A 23,891-nucleotide genomic window follows, 5' to 3' on the forward strand; every position below is an offset into this window, starting at 1 on the left:
ACACAGTTCAAAGCCGCCGGACCCAACCTCACGATCATGTACGCTACCGAGCGACCACGGCGGGCCTTGCTCTGGGGGAACAACACTGGGTGACACAAACAAGGCATTTATTGCTAAAACAGCAATAACGCCAGCTAGAAACAAAATACACTAGGGATCGAGGTCGTCCGACTAACCAGCAAGGTTATAAGCCAATGTTCGCCCACGCTAGGGTAGGGGATACTCCGCGGCCGGGCGGACGAGCGGGAGAACTGTGGGAGAACGATGCGCGAGAACCTTCGTCCCCACGATGGTTTGCCCCGCCGGCGAAGAGCGGAGCCTCGCGCCGAATAGTCCATGCGCGCCAAACTCCCGAGCCGAAGAGGGTCGTCTCCCCCGCGCGCGCAGCAATCACGCCATCCGTGGCGCTCGTGTCGCTGCGACACCGGCGTCCTCCTTTGTTAGTCTAGGTAACTAACTATTCTAGGGAGGATGCATCGCGAGGAAGCCAACCTTAGGAGACCGGAGGTGGCAGGTCCCCACAAGCTTAAGGTCTAAAAACTGCAGGTTGTCATTAATAGGGAGTTCTTACGTAAAAGTTGAACCTAAGCATTACATTCGAAGCAATTTAAAGTTTTAGCAATGACATCATCACACATAAAATCATTTGATTTATTCAACATTGAAAGAAAATTGTAAATGTATCTAAAGCTCTCCTGTATACATCGTCGCTATCTAGTATGCGAAATCAAGTATGGTCGATAGTGCATAAAAAGATGTGCATAAAACTGCATATCCACAACACTCAGTGTACACTCCATGTCAGTGCAGAAAATCCAAGAAAAGTGGCTTTGAAGTATGTGGGTTTCTAAGTGGACACAGGCCACCACCCACCGCGGGTTCGAGCTTCGCGCGAGCCAAGGGCCCCGATCAGCCGTCACCACACACACTGGGACACCGCTGCAGCGCACTCAACCTCCGCTGGGAGGAGAGCGATTCGCCGCAAAGAAATAAGCCTCCAAGTTCACAAAGGAGACGTTTATTCACGTCGTCCTTCAGCAGGTACTATCGCGCTCAATATGAGTTGCAACGCGCGGTCATCGACCGGGGCTCGTTCCGTGGTGTGCCTCCTCCAAACAGTCGCTCGGAATTCTGGGAGAAACTTTTTCCTGAAAGGGGGTGCTGTTGTTTCCCGGAACAGCAGTTTCTCCCAGAATTCCGAGCGACTGTTTGGAGGAGGCACACCACGGAACGAGCCCCGGTCGATGACCGCGCGTTGCAACTCATATTGAGCGCGATAGTACACACGCACTCAATAGTCACCCCGTCCCGGGGGCGCGCGAGGAGCAAGGCTCCGCTGCGCGCACGAAGCGACTCGAGCAATGTGCGCCGCTAGCACGCCGCTGCAGGAGAATGTCCCCGCGGCAGTGCTGTGATCTCTCTCTCGTGTCGACCGTTGGGCCGGTTGCGAGAGAGAGTGGGCATTCAACGCAAGGTACGCCTGTCAGAGGTCGCTGGACCCCGCTGGACAGGCTCGAGCCGCTGCAGGTCAGAGGACACGTGCGGGCGAGCTCGAGTAAGCACTGGTCCGAGCGGCAAAGCCGGCACGGACAAAACAGTAGCGTACGCACCTTACGCTGTCTCGGAGGGATCTCCCTCTCTCGGCCCCGCTCGGACGGTCGCGGGGTGCGCGGCCGCCCAAAGCGGGTCCCAAATTCCCGCCAAAAGGCGCCAATGGCAAAGGCCCTTGGGGAGCCGGGGCGGAGCTGTGGCTAAATGACAGTGATTAGTCACCCAGCCGCCTCTCCACCGCCTGAGGCGGGAGCAAGGGAGAGAGGAGAAACAACGCGGGAGGCCGGCACCGCCGCGCAAAGGCGACGGCGGAAAGCCAGGATTCCCACATCCCCCTCTCCTTAAATGCCCTCCTACCCATCGGCAAAGCACGCGGCCAAAATAAAGAAATCAATACACAAAAAAAACTACACTTCAGTTCCAAAATAAAGAAATGAATACACACAAAAAAAAAACTAGCTACACTTCAGTTCCAAAAATAAAGAAATGAATACACACAAAAAAAACTAGCTACACTTCAGTTCCAGCCAGAACAACGTAAGAAAAAAACACACACAAAGGAAAAACAAGGCAAACAAACAAACACTGGCATACGCTTCAGTAAATCAAAACAGCTTGCAGATTATATACACGGTACACAAGAAGATGTGAATAAAACTGTACAGCTATGTGACAGGTGGATGTCAGCCTCAAAGTTCGATGGCGCGGCCCAATGGGCCGGTCGGCGACTCACCGCTCGCAGACTTCAAGTTGAACGGGTTGGGAGGGCCGACGACTGATGGCGGTCTTCTTTCCGTTGATGTAGGGTGCGTTGATGACGACGGGGCCGCGGCAGAGCACTGACCTCGCGCCCTTGGACACGACATCACGTTCGGGCACAAGACAGTGCACCCCCTTCACGCCGGCTGAAACGGGCGAGGACGTTCGGCGGCGTCCTGATGTGTAACCTTGGCCATAGCGAGGGGTCCCTCTCATCCTCGCGCTCACGCAGAAGCACACAACGGCACAACTCACAGGCGTCGCCCTGGCTCATGGCTACGCGCGCACACAGTCACAGCCACAACCACGCATACACCGGCAAGTGCGCGGACGCCGGTCGGCGGCAACGATCCCCTGATCAGAAGCGTCCAGAGGCGCCGCGGCGAGGGTCAAAGGGTGCACTTTCCGCCCCCCATCGCCCCAAACGCCCCGTCAACCTCCCCTCCGTACGGGCCGCACAAAACTCGCGCACCGCGACACACGGCTCCTTAACGAGCCAACCACCCACAGTCGGGCCGGAAATGAGAAAAAGGCGCGCTGTACAAACGACACCTAATCCAATCTATTCCTTCTAGAAGATAAGAGCAAGCACGAGCGGGCTGAAGTTTGCCTATGTACATCTCGGTACGTTAGAACGAAAGCAGACGAACAAGCTGGAAACGAAAGTGGCTAGAAACTAACTCAAGCAAACAAATAAATAAACTGATAAACACACAAGGCTGGAACTGAGCATGCCGCAAAAAAAAAAATAACACACCGTGCTTCGCCTGGGTAGGGCCTGACGAGAAAGCTCGCCAGCTAGCTGAGGCTGCGTGCCTTCGGTTGCGGAAAAGTCCGCCATCCGGCATCAATCACACCGGTGACCGTCGCCTCAGATTGTACCGGTGCTCCGTACGCTTGCGTTCCGCAGCACCAGTTGTGCCTTTGCGCTTGCCTTTGATACCAATGGGTACCGGCGCAAGCTCGGCAGACCGTGACGCGTAGGCCTTCAGGTCTATGAACCCCTGCTTGCTCCTGGGGAAAGGCCCCATCAAATCGCAGGTGGCCATCTGCCACGGACGCACACTGTCAATCGGTTTCATCATTCCAGGCGGCTTGCCGCCCCGTGACTTCACCGCTTGACAGACATGGCAGGAACGGCAATAGCGGAAAATGTCACGCTTCATGCCGGGCCACGTCACCGAATGACTCAGTTTTGCAAAAACTTTGAAGCCACTCAGATGACCGGCCAGTGGTTCGTCATGAGAGAATCTCAACAGTGCGCCTCTCAGACTTTGGGGATAACCACCTTGAACGGGTCGATGGACTCGTCATCGGTGGCTATGTATTTCAGCACGAGCCCGTCATGGTCCAGCAAATATGAATCCCCGGGGTTCGCCGCGACACACGCTGGCTTCTGCCCCCCTGCGCCCGCTACAATACAAGTAGCGTCACGGCGCTCCGTCTCCCTGAGACCGTCGCTCACCTCGCGACAAAAGGGGTCATTTTGCTGGGCTTTCAGTAGCTCTTACGGCTGAAAACGATTCCAGTCATCCCAGAGGGGAGCATGGTCTCGTCCCCACTCAGGTTTGCAGCCAAAATTTCCGTTCGCGTCGGCACCTCCGAGGCGCTCACGAAGAGCTTTGCCTCTCGTCCGCTTTGCGAAGCGCTGCTCGCCTGGTTAGCGGAATGGGTTAACCCGTTTGCGGGTTCCCCCTCCTTGCCGCCCGGCGGCTCGTCCGCTGTTTCGCCCCCTCCGCCTACAGGCGTCAAGGCGCCGCTGGCGAGTGGGGCACGGGATAGCGCGTCAGCTACCACGTTTGTGCTCCCCTTTCGATACTGCACCGAAAAGTCGTAATGCTGTATCAGGAGAGCTCAGCGCGCCAGCCGACCCGCAGGCTCGCGGAGCCGCATCAGCCAACTGAGCGCACTGTGGTCTGTCTGCACCACGAATTGCGTTTCATCAAGGTAGACGTCGAATTTGCGCAGTGCAAACACAATGGCGAGGCACTCCTTCTCGGTCACGGAATAATTCCTCTCCGAGGGCAGCAAGGAGCGGCTGGCAAAGGCCAGCGGTTGCAGCACGCCATCGAATTCCTGTAGGAGAACTGCTCCTAAACCCAGATCGCTCGCGTCAATCTGGACTACGAACTGTCTGGTCAGGTCGGGTAGCCTGAGCTGCGCTGTCTCGGCAATGGCACTAGACAGGAGGCGAAAGGATCGCTCTTGCTCGGGCTCCCATCGCCACGCGGCAGTCTTTCCCAAGAGCTCGGTCAAGGGTGCCTGCTCGCGGGCACAGGACGATAATTGTTGGCCATTCCCACACCACGGCGCAGGCCGCGTACGTCCTTGGGCGCGGGAAATTCGAGTATGGCTCGAAGTTTCTCCGCATCTGGCTCAATGGAGCCCCGGCCTCAGCGACTGCAGCCCTGCCTCAGTGGAGGCTTGGGCGGGCTGCACGAACGAGGGAGGCAAGACTCCTAGTTCGATGAGCGGCGCGGTTTCCGCAGGGAACCGGGCCAACGCCTCGCCGTTTCCAGAGCAGAATTGACTGCTCGCGGGGCACGGCTGCTGCTGTTCGAAACTGCCGGTTGCGGCAGCGTGGCACGAACTGCTTTCGCACTGGGCGGAAAGCGTGCACAGCTGAGGCATGTGACCAGCGGATGCACCGCAGGGTGCTTCCGATACAGCTCCAATGGGAGCTGCGTGGTCGACATTTTGGGTTGTGTCGCCGTAAACCCCAATGGGGGCCGCGGCCAACCACGGTGTCTAGCTATTCGAAGGAACAGCAGCCAGCGGATAAAACGACGCTACAACTCCGTAGGGAGCCGACATGTAGCTGCCGAGTGCTCCGCTGGGGGTAGACATGGTGCGCAAGCGTGATCGGCAAGGCGACCTGCTCGGCTGTGTGCCATCAAAGGCGTAAGCGCCAATGACTTAGCACGTTGGGCGCCAGTTGTGGGTTTCTAAGTGGACACAGGCCACCACCCACCGCGGGTTCGAGCTTCGCGCGATCCAAGGGCCCCGATCAGCCGTCACCACACACACTGGGACACCGCTGCAGCGCACTCAACCTCCGCTGGGAGGAGAGCGATTCGCCGCAAAGAAATAAGCCTCCAAGTTCACAAAGGAGACGTTTATTCACGTCGTCCTTCAGCAGGTACACACGCACTCAATAGTCACCCCGTCCCGGGGGCGCGCGAGGAGCAAGGCTCCGCTGCGCGCACGAAGCGACTCGAGCAATGTGCGCCGCTAGCACGCCGCTGCAGGAGAATGTCCCCGCGGCAGTGCTGTGATCTCTCTCTCGTGTCGACCGTTGGGCCGGTTGCGAGAGAGAGTGGGCATTCAACGCAAGGTACGCCTGTCAGAGGTCGCTGGACCCCGCTGGACAGGCTCGAGCCGCTGCAGGTCAGAGGACACGTGCGGGCGAGCTCGAGTAAGCACTGGTCCGAGCGGCAAAGCCGGCACGGACAAAACAGTAGCGTACGCACCTTACGCTGTCTCGGAGGGATCTCCCTCTCTCGGCCCCGCTCGGACGGTCGCGGGGTGCGCGGCCGCCCAAAGCGGGTCCCAAATTCCCGCCAAAAGGCGCCAATGGCAAAGGCCCTTGGGGAGCCGGGGCGGAGCTGTGGCTAAGTGACAGTGATTAGTCACCCAGCCGCCTCTCCACCGCCTGAGGCGGGAGCAAGGGAGAGAGGAGAAACAACGCGGGAGGCCGGTACCGCCGCGCAAAGGCGACGGCGGAAAGCCAGGATTCCCACAAGTAAAATTCCAAACACCGGTAGAAAACTCTGCCGAGACGCGTGTTTTGTTTTGAAAACCTAGAGCACCACTGCCTTCTATGCAGCTACACACAAATTCAGAGGTTGCCGATGCGGAATACCTTGAAATAAATCGTCCACATCAACAGCGACACCAAATCCAATTGAGTCATTTGTCTGCAGAAGTGTTAAGGCTCCCTCAAAAATATTGTGTCAAAAGTGTTCATCAATTTGCATGTGCTTTTGTAAAATGAGACTGATTTCAGGCTGCCAGGTGCCTTTTCTGCTAACTGCTTTCAAGGATGCAGCATTCTTGTACATTTTAGCAGCAAAGAACACGTACAGGCTCTCTTTCTTGCTATTGCCAATTGCACGGGCCAGTTTCAATATATCAAGGCTATGGCATAATGAAATCATATAATTTTTTACATGTGAACATTTCACCGACACTTATTTAAAGTTCTTGAGCACAGCTGCTGTCGCTTTTTCGCTGAAAATAAGTCGTGAAGAAAGAGTGACAAAAGCACCCGCTGTTAGATTCGATGAGTCAGATGGCGTTCCTTTAAAGAAGGTGTGAAAACTGTTGGATCTTTTTTTGCTAGCTGTCCTGTTCACTGACCTTGGCAGGCTGTTGACACCGTCTAAAAGGTATCTTTCCTGGTCCTGCTTTCCTATACATCCGGCGATTCGTTGCTAGCCATTCTTAAAATCTCGTGGTTGTCTCTAAGCTGTATTTCGGGGCAGTTACGATTCGAGGATCGTCTTCGCGCTCCACCAAAGGTGCCCCACTGTCCGAGACGGTATAACAGCCGAGATCAGGCAAAACTTGATGGAAGGTAAAGTGAAGCTTCATACAGGAATTTGGATATTTACAATAGGTTGAGCAGCGAGCACAACAACATGCAGCTGGGTAAGAGTAATTCTTCCCTCCTTACCATCGCCGAAGGAATCGAAATCTAGCTCAGAACAATTTTCCAGGCACCGGGGCCCGGTTTTAAAGACCTAGGAGCCTGGCCAAAGTTTTGCATCACCCGATCCCAACAAACTGAACAAATGATTTGTTTACAAACTGCATGGCACGCCTTCCACTTTCTGCAAGGTTCAAAACCATCTTAATGAAATGAACAAGGAAAACACATGACAAGACATAAAAAAAAACATTCCCACGTGTCTCCGGCTTCCTGACGACGCGTGACCCTATGGGACCCCTCCCCATCGGGGCAGTCATCGACGACCAACGTGCCGCTACTGCCGCGAGTAAAAACAAAAACGGAAGCGCTGAATCGCGTTTATGTGCCACTCGTCTTCACGACGACTGTTGACAGACGCCCCCCGAAATCCGGAAAGTGGCACATACCGTGCCGTTGCTGCCCTTGAACGTGCGTCCCTTTTGTCCGGCTGCGTTTTGTTATGCCAGCCCGTTTCCCGAGAGCTGTTGACATACAACGTCACAATGCCACTCAGCCTGCTAGCCGCGTCGTTCCTGACCGTAGGTAACACTTAATGGCTCCCAGAAGATCTTTGCTATGTCAGGACAAGCGGGCGGTCGGCGTATGGCAGCTTCCACGGGGCGACGGCCACCACCAGTCTTGGCGCCTCTGGCCTGAAGCAACTCCAAGGAGGACAGTTAGCAAAATGTGGGACCCATCCCACGTCTCCGCGCGCAGCGCATCATTCCCGGCACCTCGGGTGATTCCGGGATGACGTGCCCCCGTCCTTCCCTCTGACTCTCTCGCGGCTCAACGTCTGGATCCCTCGCCATGTGCGCTTCTTGCCGACACGGGGGTTGCGAGGAGATCGCGAAAGGACCCAACAACGCCGCAGGCATCCCCTTACGGGGCCTCAGTAGAGAAGAAACCTTGTCCGAGAATCTCCGCCGAGGCATGCGAGGGTTCCTCGCTGCTCCTTTCGAAACGTGGTCGCACTTGGTTGAACGTATGCCCTTCAACAGGATTCCGCTGTCTGTTCTCGCTGTTCCACTACAGCGAACCATTCGAGAAGTACAGGAATCGAAGAAGGCGGTCATGGAAAAACCTGCCACGGCAGCTTTGATCACAGGTTCTTACGTATGCCCTTGGCGTGCCCAACTGAATGTCTGATATGGCCAAGTAGGGCATTCATTTTGTCAGGGATGAAGCCTTTCTGTTGAAAACGCCTAAAGTCGTGCACGGCAGGCGGTGCTTATAAAATCCGAAATGAGCGATGGTGCTTCACAGTATGATGTGAGAGCACAGCACTAAGAGCCCGAGGTGTAATGAATGCATTTCAGCAGGATGCGTTGTCGGCAAGTTGTTTCATGTTTAGTTTGCAAGATGGCTTCGTTTTCCTACAGCCATTCAGAGTCCCTCTGATTATGTATCCCTTTCAGCTGCAGCGCCATGAAAGAGAAGCACATGACGAAACAGCACACACCTGAAGAGCTTACTAAAAACAGTGCACACAATAATACAGCGTGACAAAACTGCGGAGCGCAGTATGGTGCAGCGTTGCTTGCAATTTTGCAAACGTGTAATATTGATGGGCACTTGGTGAGAAGGGACAACGAAAACAGTGTATGGCACGGGACGTTTTCTTGGTCAGGGCATAATCTCCGCCTTCACACGAGGCCTATTTTGGCGTGAAAAGAGGAAAGGGGATGGCTTCTGAGGAGTTCGGCTTGCGGAGGTCGGCCGCATGACAAAACACTCCCTCCTGAGTTCCTGCTTCTTCCATGGCTACGGAGTATTTATAGCCAGTGCGTCGACGTCATTGTGTGCATGCATCTTCATCATAAGCCTGACTACGCCCACTTTAGGACAAAGGCCTCTACTTTATCTCTCCAGTCAACTTTGTCCTGTGCCAGCTGCAGCCACCTTAACCTGCAAACTTCTTAATCTCTTCTGCTCTCCGAAATTTCTGGCGCCCCCTGCTACACTTGCCTTCTATTGGAATCCACTCCGTTATTCTTAAGGACCACCGGTTATCTTACCTTCGCATTACATGTCCCGCCCAAACCCATTTCTTCCTCTTGATTTCGACTAGGATATTATTAACAAGCATTTGTTCCCTCCCCCACTCCGCCCTCTTCTTGTGTATTAACGTTACAGCTATCATTTTCCTGTCCGTAGCTAGCCGCATAGTCCTCCAAGTTAATCTGAACCCTTTTCATTAACCTCCACATTTCTGCTCCATAGGTGAGTTTCCGTGCAATACAGCTCTTATACACTTTTTTTCTTGGGGAATGTTGGTAAACTGCCAATCATGTCCTGAAATACCTGCCAAATGCTCTCCATCCGATATTTATTCTTCTAGTTCATTCACTCTCATGGTCCGGCTCTGTGGGCACTAACTGCCCTTAGTAAACGTATTCTATTACCGCTTCCAGTATCTGACTGCGTATAGTAAACTGCTGTTCCCTTCCAGGGCTGTTGAACAAAAGGTTAGTTTTCTGCGTATTAATGACACTTAGCAAGGCAGTGTCATCACCCAACTGCAGATAACAAAGGTGTTCTCTATCAACTCTTATCCGCAATTTTTCCCAGTCCAGGTCTCTTGAATGCCTCCTGAAACAAGCTTTGAATAGTATTGAAGAGATTGTGGCTCCCCACCTTACACCTTGCCTTATAGGAATTTTATTGCTGTCTTTATGGAGGACTGCAGTGGCTTCGCAGCCTTTATATATACCTTGCAATATTTTTACATTAGGCTTATCTACACTCTTACTCTGTAATGACTACATGACTGCTCATGTTTCGTATTAGTCACTTTCTTGTAATATATGAATATGAAGGCTATATATAAGGGTTGGTCATATTCTGCACATTTCTCTCTCACCTTATTTATAGTGGGAATATGGTCTGTTGGTAAGTAGCCTTTACGAAAGCCTGACTGGTCATTTGGTTGGTTGAAGTCTAGGGTTGACTTCATTCTATTTGCGTTTACATTTGTGAATACCTTGTACTTAAAGGATAGTAAGCTGATCAATATGTAATTATTTAAGTCTAATTTTTCAAGTACCTGACTTCCCCTTTCTTGATGTTAGCTTTCTTCTAAGATTCCGGTATGCTCGAGGTCATATGGCAATGTGTATACAGGTTGGCTAGTTTTTCTAGCACAACCTCCCCTTCCTCCCTCAACAGATCTGCTGCTGCCTGATCCTAACCAACTGCTTTTCCCCTTTGGATTGCTCCTAAGGCTTTCCTTACTTCCTTTTTCGTTACTTGGGGATCTACAATTGCGTCCTGATTACAATGGCCAGTGTATTGACTTGTGTAGAACTCGGAAGTTCCTTCAGCTGCCTTATCCATATTGCTAATGACATTACCCTCCCCTCTTTGTTTGTCTCTTAGCGCTATGGGGGCTTTAATTGGCGAGATAAATGCGTGCTCCTCCGATTAATCGCGACTGACACAGTTCAAAGCCACCGGGACGCCACCCCGTGAGCTCGTACGCTACCGAGCGCACGCTGACCACTGCGGGCCTTGCTCTGCGGGAACAAAGAAACGACACAATAGCTGACACAAACAAGGCTCACCAGCACCTCACCAGTGCCTCACCAGCACGGCTACGAGCGAATGTTCGCCCACGCTACGGCAGGGGGAAACTCCGACGCTGGACGGGACGAGCTTTGGGAGAACGTTCCCGCCCCCCCTCCCCCCACGAGGCTTCGCCATTCGCCCCGCCGGCGGAGAGCGGAGCGTCGCGCGGGAATGTCAGCGCGCTTCCCCGGTTCCGAGGAGAAGAGGGCCGTCTCCTCCCCGCTCGTGCGCAGCAAACACGCTATCTCTGGCGCTCGTGTCGCTGCGACGCCGGTGCCCTCTCTTGTTAGTTAAAGTAACTAACACGGTCAAGGAAGGTGCACTGCGGGGAAGCGAACCACAGGGGACGAGTAAAGCGCGTCCCCAAAGCGATTACATGTGATTTTCGACTATGCCTAGTTTTCTCTTCACCGCTTAGGCTACCTCAGTTCGTTAGAGGTTACAGTGTGTGCTTGCTAACTATGCCAAAAAAACAAAAATAATACTAAAAAGCTTACAGTTGATCTCATCGTCGACAGCAGGTGTAGCCATGAAATGCGTAATCCAGTCAGGGTGTATGCGCACCCGGCAATTATTGGTCTGGTCTTTTGACCGTTCAACTTGGTCGCACGTTAGCTGTTTGCTCTCGGCGATGCGTTGCAAGGGATCTACCTGGCTGCTTTCGTGTGCTCTTCAAGCCCCAAATGGTCAGTGTGTAATAGAGCACAGCACACAGTGGGCAGAAATGGGCAATTGCCCTGTTATGCCATGAACAGTGGCTGGTGCATTTCTCCCGCAACACGGCACAGCATGCTTTGTGCTCATCTGTCAATGTGCTGTTTTTGTCTGTGCGCTGTTTTGTTGCTTTGCTGTTCTGATGCATTTGTTTTGCCATCCACATTTTTTTAATCAAAGGTCAGTTAGCGCACTCCCTGTGGCTTTAACTTCACCATGGTAACAAACTCTTTAATGACCCTGGATTACTGTTCGCCTGCAGCCATTTTATGCAACGCCATAGGCTGACGTGGTCCATTTCTTTAGGGCAGCTCAGCATCTGCCTTAAAACTTTCTCCACAATGCAAACCCCTCTCACTTTGACAGTACAGTCTTTTTGCACCACTTGCATGCCTGGTACACCCCCTTAACCTAATGGAAGAAAAGTATAATTATTTGTACAGTGAAACCTCATTAGCTGGCTGGTAATGGCATCCAAATTAAACAAGTCTAATTGTGCAATGATGCTCAAAAACTGCAAAAAACTGTCTGTTGTAGTTTATTTGTTTATAACCTAGGTGGTGGCTTTCACTGTGAACTGAAAACCTCCTGGCAGTTTTTCGCAGTGTCATGAAATGGTTCAGTTGAAACATACTATAATGAATCTTGAAACAGAGTTGCACGAAAACGGTAACTGCCTCTGTGCAGCCTTCTTCGTAATGTGGCACGCAGTAGGCTCTCACAGGCAACATTGTTTCATGGGAGCAGGCTCCACCTCACATACTGCTAATAGCACGAGACGGGCGCACATTTTCAGTGCATTCGGAAACGGGAATACGATAGTGTGTGAGATTATATGAATTCCTTGCATAATAAGCACTCCTTTAATGTGTGCAGGTGCCCTTCTGCCCGCCCAAGCCCGTGGCACCTGCGGTGGCAGTGCCAGCCAGCCAGTTTGTGGAGCATATGCAGGCATTGTTCCAGGCACAGGCATACCCAGACACGCTTTTCTATGTGGGAAAACTTGCCCTGCCCAGCCACCGCTGGCTGCTAGCAGCGGCCTGCAACCACACGTTCTCCGGCCTCTTCTCAGCCGTCGAACCACAGGGCAGCATCAGCGACACCAAAATGGTGGGCCATGTTTTGTGTTCGTGCAAAAGCTGCTGAATTTGTCTCTGCTGTGCATTGTCAGCACACCGAAGCTGTTCTGCTACATGCTGTGCTGGCAAAGCACATCAGCTAGTCGGTTGAGCTCCATGTACCGAAAAATGTTCACCTTTTGCAGAAAAATCGATTTCCCAAATTGGGGAAGTCTATGCACTCACATAGCCGAACATTTTTAAGGATCTGAGATAGGCTGGGCTGAGCTTAACGTATTACAAGCCTCTTGCTAAAGTCGCTTGAGCTCCATGTCTCGAGAAATGTTCACCATTTGCAGAAAAATGGATTTCCGAAATTGGGGGAGTTGATGCACTAGCGTAGCCAACCTTCTTTAAGGATGTGGGGTAGGTTGGGCTGAGCCGGGACTATTACGCACCTCTTGCTGAAGTCATTTGAGCTCCATGCGTCAAAAAATGTTCACCTTTTGGAGAAAAATGGAGTTCCGATTTTGGGGAAGTTGATGCACTAGCCTAGCCAACCTTCTTTAAGGATGTGGGGTAGGTTGGGCTGAGCCGGGACTATTACGCACCTCTTGCTGAAGTCATTTGAGCTCCATGCGTCAAAAAATGTTCACCTTTTGGAGAAAAATGGAGTTCCGATTTTGGGGAAGTTGATGCACTAGCGTAGCCAACCTTCTTTAAGGATGTGGGGTAGGTTGGGCTGAGCCGGGGCTATTACGCAGCTCTTGCTGAAGTAATTTGAGATCCATGCGTCAAAAAATGTTCACCTTTTCGAGAAAAATGGAGTTCCGATTTTGGGGGAGTTGATGCACTAGCGTAGCCGACCTTCTTTAAGGATGTGGGGTAGGTTGGGCTGAGCCGGGACTATTACGCACCCCTAGCGACGCCGCTCGTCTGAGCCAGTGTATCGCGTGAATTACCTCTCCGCTCAAACGATATGAGAGCGCAGGGGCTAGCGTCAGCCTCTGGGAATACACCTTCAGTAGTTGTTATTGCCGTGTCAAGATGTTTCTGCTGAGATGCCGTATCGGACAACCACAGCAGAGACTGGAAGTCAGTCCCGCTCGCCGCCATGGTTAGCCTGTGTGTCGGCAGTCGGTCACACAGACACTCGGTTTGTCACTCCTCTGGCCCGACGTTGGGCGCCACGAATATGGGGGTTATTCTTGTAACAATGCTCAAAGGGCCAGAAGCAGTTTTCGCTTTCTAGCACCACCATGCCAGCCTTAGCAGTCAGAGCTGTGACCCCCAACCCGGGGTGCCGTAAGTCGCTACCACAGCGGGTTCGGGCCAGAGGGGACAAACACGAGTATTATACTCGGATGAGCGTTTATTGCTGCCAAGCAATGCAAAGCAGCAACAAAAATACAACCGCCGTAACGAGGGATTGTTCCGCTCGCGACCGGAGATGAAAAACACAAAAAGAAAGAACGCACGCAAAAATGGGGGGGGAAGAAGGTTCCGCTCACCTCACGTGGCTCCTCACTCACGGCGGCGGTCAAGTCACACGCAGCGGCCGGTCGGCGTATTGTCAAACCATATCCCGTATGCGCACTCGAGCAGACGATGTCCTGGAGTGCGATCACGTGACATGACGTCACTTCCTCCGTGGCGGTCGCGGTACATTCACGCCGTTGTAAACAAGTGGCTCCAAGGGCCTATGCCAGCCGCCTCGCTGGATCCTGAATAATTGCCTCTGAATGCTTAAACTGCTTCGATTCTAACGACCTATGCAAGCTGCAGCATTGGATGCTCGATATGCGTGGACCAACGGTCTTCAAAACCGACGCATAACTTATGCCGTGGCGATGACGCGAAGCTTTTTTTGGAGTGGTTTGTGGTTTGTTGCGATCGTGTCTGCGCGGATCGCCGTGGACAGCGGCGAGCAATACCTACTAGCCATTGAGAAAGGATGTTGTTCACGGTGAATTTCCTGTACGTGTATAAGCTGCACAGCACAGTGACAAGTGTTCCGCGTAGTGAAAGTGATTGTGGTCGGAGCCAGTGCTTTTCCGTCAAGGCAGAGATGTGCACCTGCCAAGGATCACTACGCACGCCGTGTTTTCCGAATGCCGAAATGAACTTCGTGTTGTGCAGCTAGTCGCACTTGCAATGGTTGCACTGATCGCGACAAAAACGCGCGGACATGACGTTGTTTCTTCTACGTATCCATCGCCGATTTTGATACTGTGCTTGAAAACTCACTGGAAGTTACGCTTCCTACACTGAAAGCTACGCTGCCCCTAAGCGTGCAATAACGATTTCAGAATGACTACGCGAATCTTATTGCAAATTCTCTATCGGGCCGAACACACTGACTGGGAACAAGCCAGGCTGCAGTACAGGCTGCTAACAAACGTCATAATTACAAAACCACCTTTTTCAAATAGCTAAGGTTATATACTTTAAATTAATAGTCAGTTATTCAAAATAGCACACAGCAGTACTTCTACATTTTTTACAGAAAAAATATTGAACAAGGGAAGGTAAGAGCGCAAAAAGGACGATCGCGAGAGAAGAGACAGGACGGGACGAGCGTTTCCCTAGCAGTGCACAGTAGTTGTCACTGCAATATGTAAACAGGCTTCCTCCCTGCTGGCAGTTATTGCAAAAGACATACGCGTATCTATTCAATGTATAAGGTGTGTGTGCATCTGAAGTGTGCATGCATTAAGAATTCACATTTTTGCACACTCCTGTCGATCACAATTCCAAATGCACGAGAAAATTATGACGCTTCTAACCATTTGGAACATGTACAATCAGTGGTAACTAAAGCAGTTTTGCATTTCACAGAACTGTGACAATGCAATAATGCTGATTTATTTTGTTGTGTTTTTCAGGTCATTATAAAAGCGAAAATAGAAATAGAACTCTGTGGCTGGAAAGGGGCCGAGATGATCATTCGGCTAAAGTGAACGGCTTTGTTCTGCACAGTGACAGCGGGACTTTAGTTCTCTTCTAGCAGTCTTTCCTAAGCTCGCATTGCAGTTGCACAAGCCAGAGTGCAGCAGTAAAAACAAATGTGGGACATTCTGCTAAAGGCCGTTCATTGTTGACATGTACAGAACAAGCTGGCTATAATCTGTGCAACTCCAAAGCACTCTCAAATGTCTCTGTGCATGCAAAACGAAGTGGGTGCCTAGTATTGCACAAAAAGGTACACATGCCATCCTCATTATTGGAAACATAATGAGATTTGGGAGCCTGTAAACTTGATTACAGGTAGAGGAAATGCAAGAAATAATTTGGAGGGCTTACCTAGTGATGGCTCCCGGCTTAGGCTGGGAAAGTATACTTCGTGTCATCAAGGAAACAGGTTACTATGGCCATATTTTCTGGTTATCTCAAGCAAACCCTATAATTTCAAGCAGAATTCGTAAAACTGAATTTTCATTACGAGAGCTATGATGTCGCAGAATAAAATGAAATTAAAAATTAGTCATTTAAATAGGCGATAGGCATGCACTCATGTGTTCTCTGATACAACTTTAAAGCAACGTTTAAGAGTTGTTTTCACTGATCATTGAAATGTTTTATGGCTGATTGTTGCGGGGACCAGGGAGTATATCCACGAAATGGTTCGCTTTGGACCCAGCTCGTTTCTCGACGTTTCGTCTCGCGCGATTGCCTGCTTCGCTACATGATGTCAAACCGGCTGATGTTACGTGGCGAACCGTCTCGTGGATGTACCCCCAAAGTAGCAATAAAAAGTGAGTGTTGCTATCCGTTAACAGGTGTTTGTACCACTTAATATACATAGAATCTTGGAGTTGCTATTAATCAATATCTTTAGCAAAATATACCTATTTCACAGCCGGTCTGATTTTAAAGGGAAGAAATTAAGTGAGACATCGCTAGGCATCAGAAACATGGAAAAGACTAAGTTGAAGTTAGGCCGAAGAACGCTGAAGAAGAAGGAATGCAGTGATGGCTTGCGTCTTTTACTGGCATCGCTTTGATGCAAATTGAAGTTGATGGCTTCTCGGTTTAAGACGAAGCAACAACTCAGTTAACAATATCCTGAATATTTAAAAGTAACATGCATGAGCACACACGTCGATTTCTCCCCGAGCCACGCTATGAAGTCTTATGTGTAGCTTATTTATTTATTATTTATTTATTCAAGTTACCCCTAAAGGCCCTCCAGAAGAGGGTATTACATAGGGGGGGGGGGTGTACAATCATAAGCAATCGCGACACATTTTAACAAGTAAGTGTCACAAAAAAAAACGTTAATTAAACCATAAGGCATCACACGAAGAAAAATTGAACACTAACAAAAACAGCAAACATTTACACATTTCCGTCACAGCGAAGAAGCTCTTGGAATTTTTTATTGTCAGTTTCTGTGGCGATGACTGATGGTAAACTATTCCATTCAGTGATAGTACGGGGAATAAATGAATTGGCATAAGACGATGAATGACAGTTTACGCCTTTAACTCTGAAAGAATGATCACGGCGTGGAAAGAGAGCATCAGGTGACTGAAACAAATCACGGGGAAGGGATGGGTGGTGATAAAGCTTATGGAAAAAGGTTAAGCAAGCAAGTTTACGGCGATATGACAAATCTTCCAGTTCGGCACGTTTTTTTAATGCTGAAACACTTGTGAAGGGTGAGTAGTCTGAAAATATGAAACGAACAGCACGGTTTTGCAAGGATTCAATGTTAGTGATAACGTAGGCTTGAATAGGGTCCAAAATGGCCGCAGCATATTCGATTTTAGGGCGTATTAGAGTTATATAAGCAAGCTTTTTAACGTGTATATAGGGGCGTATCTGAGGTTACGTTTAAGAAAACCAAGTGAGCGGTTAGCAGATGCTAGGGTGAGGTCGATATGGTGATGCCATGTTAGGTCAAACTGAAGGTGCACCCCAAGGTACTTGTATGTTGATGTTAGTTCCACAGTATTGCCATTTAGAATATAAGTGGTTGGAATGCGAGCTTTACGGCGAGTGAAAGATATTAGTTTAGTTTTAAAAACGTTTAATGTCATTAACCATGATGAGCACCAAGAGCTTACTGCGTTCAGGTCAGATTGTAGGGATTGGTGGTCACTGTCTGTAGTAATGTTACGGTAAATTACGCAGTCATCAGCGAAAAGGCGAAGTCTAGATGTTACACAGGCAGGTAAATCATTAATATAGATTAGAAAAAGCAAAGGCCCTAGCACGCTTCCTAGTGGTACCCCAGATGTCACATTAGCACAGGAAGAGTTAGAATTATTAACGTAGGTAAACTGAGTTCTAGATGATAGAAAGTCCTTAATCCAAGCGAGCACGTTAGGGTGTATATTAAGCTGTGCTAGTTTCAGTAGAAGTCTTTGATGAGGAACCCGATCGAAAGCTTTTGAGTAATCCAGGAACACTGCGTCGACCTGAAAGCCCGCGTCATATGATAATTGTAAGTCATTAATAAAGCCAGCTAATTGAGTATCACAAGAAAATTCCTTGCGAAAACCGTGCCGATAATCGAAAATATTGTTATGATCTTCGAGATAGCTGATGACTTGGCTGTTAATGATATGTTCAAATAGTTTGCAAACAGTACTGGTTAACGAGATGGGTCGATAGTTTAATGGAGAGGAACGCTCACCTGATTTAAATATAGGTATTACTTTGGCTATCCTCCAGTCATTAGGAATTAATCCGTGTGATAATGATTGCGAAAACAAACGGGACAACACAGCGCTAATGCTTTGGGATGTGTTCTTCAGCAACTTATTGTTGAAGCCGAGGTGATCCGAACTATTAGTGATTTTAAGATTGTTTAATAAAGCTAAAATACCAGTTTCATTAATAACTATTTCAGGCATGCAAATATCTTGGATTATATCTAAGTCAGGGAATGAGCTAATGTCTTCTTTGGTGAATACTAATGAGAAGGCGTCGTTGAAAACCTGAGCACATTCATACTCTTTAATTATGACGCCGTCGCTGTCGGAAAGCAAAATGTCGGGTTGAAAGCCAGGATTTATGATGCGCCAGAATTTACGAGGGTTGTTGGTTAGCAGAGATGACAGGTCATGATTGAAAAAGTGACGTCGAATGGATTTCAGTAGTGACTGGTAGTCCTTGTCGCATTTCTTGTACTTTTCCCACGCGCTTAGAACTCCATTCTTCACTGCCTGCCGGTAAAATCGCTTTTTCTTGTTATTCGCACGTCGCAACTTCTGGGTAAACCATGGTGCACTGCTGCTACATCTAATGGTCATTAGAGGAACGAAATCATCGATAAGTTTATTAAAAGTACTCTTGAATAAATCCCAGTTTTGCTGAACAGTGCGCAATAAATATTGATTAATGAACTGGGCGGAAAAAATTTCAAATTCGGAATTTATTTTTTTATAGTTAGCTCTGTTGTAACATTTGATTTGTTTAACAGTCGTTTTCTTTTCGTTAAAAGAACCAGTTATGCGTCCTGTTATTACGTCATGATCCGAAATGCCATCTAAATGAATAATGTCTGAACAAATATCGGGATTATTTGTTAATATTAAGTCTATAATGTTGGCAGTACTCGATGTGCGACGCGTGGGATTGGTAATCAGTTGCGATAGTGAAAAATCAAGACATGATTGAAGAAACATGTTAGCTTCAGTTTCACTCGCTTTGACGGATTGTGTGAACCAGTTTATACTAGGAAAGTTAGTCTCCAAATATGAGTAAAGTACAGTTAGGAAAACGCGTACATATTTCACACAGAATTCGATTAAATTCAGAAGAAAAGCCATTATTCATGTTAGGAGGACGGTAAAAAACACGAATAATTATATCAATAGAACAACACTTAAAAGAAACCCATGTACACTCAAGAAAAGAACTAATCATGAGAGGCACAGTTGCCAAAGCATCCCTTATCGCCAAGAGTACACCACCTCCTCTCCGGTACGGTCTGTCGCAACGAAAGATGTTAAAATGTGTCTGGCTGACAAAAATTGAATCATCAGGAATAACATCACTGAGCCATGTTTCGGTTAGCGCTACTAATGATGCGGAGCACGAGTCGATTAGCGAAGATAATGCAACATCTTTCGATAAAACACTTCTGATGTTAGTGTAAGGAAAGAAATGGTTTTGGGAGTATTACATGACGAACTTTGAGAAGAAAGGAAAGCTGGGATCTGATTTGAGTAAGTGACAGAAGAACGTCAGTCTTCTTGCGTGGGGTGCTGAGAAACACATACCACGCGATCAGCCTCAGTGTCCCATACATAGGCATCGTTATTAATGTGAAGCTTATTAAATGCCAGACGAATGCGGTCGCCTTCCTTTTTCACGGACTTGGCGTACTGCCAGAGATGACGGCGCTTTTGTCGGACGGCCTGAGAATAATCGCGAGAGATGCTGAAATCTGTGCCCTTGAGCTTTGAACTGTTTCTTAGTAAGGATTCAACATCTTTATCATCATTATCAACATCTTTAGCTTAGCTAAAGATACAAGTACAAAGGAAAGACACAGATAGGCATAATAATGCATTTTTAGCTTTGCAGTGCACACTAAAGCGTCTGAACTCGCTCATGACACAGTGGACAGAGTGAAAATGAATACAGCCCGTTGTCGCATAATTGGGCAGAGTGCAAAGAATGTTAAAACTTCTTGAATTTCAGTAGATAAGTCAAGCACAGCCTGAATCATATACCTTTGTTACACACTGGAATTGCCATCATACTGCGTGTCGCGCTGTGTGCAGAGAGATTTGTGTTAACCCATGAACTGCCAGGCCCAGCGACTCCAGCGGATCACACACTTTCTAGTTGCCAAAGCACTTCTTTTTCTGGTGTCAAAATCATTGTCAGTGCTTGGCGACTCGCATCCTGGCGCAGATTACTGATTGCACAAAATGAATTAAGCTGCTTAACAACAAAGAACTGAGCCGAAAGCTTGCATTATAACCTCACAGATGGCTTTCCGCAGCCCACAATGCTATAGCACTTTTTAAACGGAGTGCACCATGTCACAACCTAAACCGAGAACTACTCCTCTGGCACAGCCCACCATCATGTAGAGAAGTTTGCGTTGTCACCAATTCTGCGCGCAAATATTTTTGCAGACATAGGTCCGCTTAGCCGGCAAGAAATAAAAAAAAACGACGCTCCACAAGAGACCACTGCACTACACACCGATGTTTTCGCACGTCGTAACCCGAGCATCCATAATCACAAAATGTATGAAGCAGCAAGACGCAGAAGGATGGCGACGCTGCTGTTGTCGCGGAAGAAAACAGTTCGACGGGCGTGCAGCCAAGATCGCGTCACGTCGCACACACAGCAGTTTCAAAGCACAGTGCCTACACGAAGCGCGATCAAAATCGGCGATGGATACGTAACAGAAACAACGTCGTATAACAACGCTCGCTTCGGTCGCGATAACTGCAACCAGTGCGACTAGCTGCACAACGCCAAGTTCATTTCAGCATTCTGAAAACACTGCGTGCGTAGTGAGCTTTCGCACGTGCTCATTTCTCTGCCTCGACGGAGAAGCACTTGCTCCGACCGCAATCACTTTCACTTCTCGGACACTGTATGCACGCACAGGAAATTCACCATGGGCAGCCTCCTTTCTACTCGCCGCTGTCCGTGGTGATCCTCACTGGAATTAGAAACGCTTGCAAAGCCCCGCGGCGGGGCTTTGATGTCCGAAAATTGATGCCCGAAATTGGGGGAGTCGATGCAGTAGCGTAGCCGACCTTTTTTAAAGGTCTGGGATAGGCTGCGCGGAGCCTAGAGTATTACGCGCCTTTTCCCGGGGTCGTTCGAGCTCATGGAGCCACACATGCTTGCTGTCCTGTGCACATAGTCTCTGTGCCGCCTGCTGCGAGGGAGCTTCTTGTTTGGCGCATCCATGCGGGGCAGCCGTGGTGAGAGCGGGCTCCTCCGGCTGCTGTTATCCTGGCTTGCAGTTTTCAAGTGGCCTTCTCTGCGCGGGCCATGCAAGTTGTCCCAGCAGAGACCTTCAGGCCGCTTCCGGTACACCGCGGAAGTCTGCGTGGATGACCAGCGCAGCAAGACCTGCCTAAAGCGCATGAAGACCAGGAGACTCCTTCGTAGCATCTACTTTCAGGCGCGTGCGTTTATTAAGGTTGGGGGGATGTGGGGACCTTGCCCCCCCGGTCCCAAGTGGATGGCTTCCCCGCGATGACCCTCCCTAGCATAGTTAGTTAACAAGGAAGGGCGCCGGATTCGCAGTGACACGATCGTCACCGATGGCGTGATAGGTGCGCGCGCGTGTGGGTGAGGCGGCTCACTCCGGTTCGGGTACTTGGACGCGCGCTGCCGTTCAGGCACGAAGCTCCGCCGGCGGGGCGAGGCCTTGGGGGAAGGAACGTTCTCCCGCCACCTCGTCCCGTCCGGCCGTGGAGTATCTTCCCTGCCCTAGCATAGGCGAACATTCGCTCGTAACCGTGCTGGTGAGTCGGTCGTCCTCGATTCCTCAGCGTATTTTGTTGCTAGCTGGCGTTATTGTTGTTGCAGCAATAAATGTCTTGTTTGTGTCAGTAGAGTGTCATTCCTTTGTTCCCTCCGAGCGAGGCCTGCCGTGGTCGGCGTGCGCTCGGCAGCATACGCGATCACGGGGTGTGGTCCGGCGATTTTGAACTTTGTCAGCCGCGGTTAACCAGGGAGAACTTATCTCCATGTATTCAAAACCCCACAAGGTCTCTCGCTGAACAATCCTTCGTCTTACACCGCTTGGACGCAGGGACCTCATCATCGCTGTCTCCTCATCAGATCAGCAAACCTTTTTTCGTTCATTAACGATCTTTTTCTTTTAACCATGATTTCATCTCCCCTTCATGCCCTCAGGCAATAAAAATCGCTGTTAAAAAAAGAAAAAAAGAGAACATGTTCAGCAGTTTAAAGTACAGCTTCACAGCTTCCTTATGTGTAGGCATTATGTGAGATTGTCTTGTCTATTGCCATCTATGACATTAGGCATCTATGAATCATCTATGTTATTTAGCAATTCATACCTGTCTGTCCTGATTGCCCCATAGTGCCCAATAGGATCCATGGCGTCATGAATGAGGATAGTGATGAGTAAAATACTTGTGCACTTTTCGCGGGTTTTGTGGAAAAGCATCACTGTATTCACGCTACTGTTTTAAAATATACAATTTAATTCGCAACCAACAGTGCAAGTCCTTGGTATTTTATGCTGCCGTGGTGGCTTAGTGGTTACGGTTGATTTGGTTTGGTTTATGGGGTATAACGTCCCAACGCGACTCAGGCTATGAGAGACGCCGTAGTGAAGGGGTCCGGCAATTTCGACCACCTGGGGTTCTTTAACGTGCACTGACATCGCACAGTACACGGGCCCCTAGAATTTCTCTTCCGAAGAAATTCTAGCCGCCGCGGCCGGGATCGAACCCGCGTCTTTTGGGTCAGCAGCCGAGCACTATAACCACTGAGCCACCGCGGCGGCTTAGTGGTTACGGTTCTCGGCTGCTAACCCGAAAGACGAGGGTTCGATCCCGGCCGCGGCGGCTGAATTTCTTTGGAGGAGAAATTCGAGGCCCGTGTACTGTGCGATGTCAGTGCACGTTAAAGGACCCCAGGTGGTCGAAATTTCCGGAGCCCTCCACTACGGCGTCTCTCATAGCCTTAGTCGCTTTGGGACGTTAAACCCCATAAACCAAACCAAAACCAAATGCTAGAGACCCGTATGCTGCGCGATGTCAGTGCCCGTTAGAGAACCCCAGGTGGTCGAAATTTCCAGAGACCCCCACTGCGGCGTCCCTCGTACCCTGAGTCGGTTTTGGACGTTAAGCCCCCATAAACAAAAACATTTGTACTTTACAACACCGTTATTACAGTGCTAGCTTTGTGGGTGTCATGATGCTGCACCGGAAGGAAGCGTGCACTCCTTTCGGCTAATCCATTGACTTTCACTTTGGCATTGCGATGCAGGTCTCTAAAAGCACAGACGCAGAACTGGCACCGTGCGCGGACTCGCCATCATCCTGTGGCGCCCACTCAGATGCAGATACATTGCAAACCACTTTCTTGGCTGTCGGTGTGGAGCACGAGCTGGACCACCACCTTTCAGCATCTGTTCAGGCCGTTGTCAATGTCTCCAAAGCTATCACTCCAGCCGCTATGCAAGAGTGCATCAGGTATTTCTGGCAATAATTCGTTGTAAACCGAGCTGCTTTCTTTTAATGATCAAGCATAAGGAAGCTGGATTGATTTCTTGGTTGTATATGTTTAGTGTAATTGATTGCTGCGTTTGTTGTTGATTCATTCTAAATTTGCTCAGTACCTCTTTGGCGGGAGCCGGTTCAGTGTGCATTGTACTGAGTGTGCACTGAAACACGTGTACACATGTGCCATTCTAGTAAAAAATGACTGATTAGAAATTACAAAAAATATTCCCAGATGAAAATTTGAGGTGGGATTTCAAATGGTTCCATTTGTTTTCAAGTGGTCCCACTCAGAGCAGGTGGTTTTACAAATGTTGCCACTAGCTTTCAAATGGCAACATTTGAAAGCAAGTGGTTTGCAAAGCA

The 23,891-nt window shown here is 49.6% G+C and overlaps 1 protein-coding gene across 5 annotated transcripts in view; it reads left to right on the plus strand.

Annotated features, from left to right (window-relative positions):
* The window catches only part of RhoBTB (Rho-related BTB domain containing), a 451,872-nt gene that overhangs the window by 201,161 nt on the left and 226,820 nt on the right, over positions 1-23,891 (plus strand). For 4 of the 5 annotated variants that reach the window (XM_089578196.1, XM_089578195.1, XM_089578197.1 and 1 more), the window contains 2 exons: positions 12,158-12,391; positions 23,293-23,498. In XM_089578196.1, coding sequence (XP_089434322.1) covers positions 12,158-12,391; positions 23,293-23,498 — 440 coding nt within the window. The remainder of the gene's footprint in view (positions 1-12,157; positions 12,392-23,292; positions 23,499-23,891) is intronic. The other variant, XM_089578199.1, reaches the window with a different exon arrangement.

This window comes from Amblyomma mixtum, chromosome 3, assembly GCF_055824585.1.
Source record: "Amblyomma mixtum isolate Tamu chromosome 3, ASM5582458v1, whole genome shotgun sequence".
Taxonomy (NCBI): Eukaryota; Metazoa; Arthropoda; class Arachnida; order Ixodida; family Ixodidae; genus Amblyomma; species Amblyomma mixtum.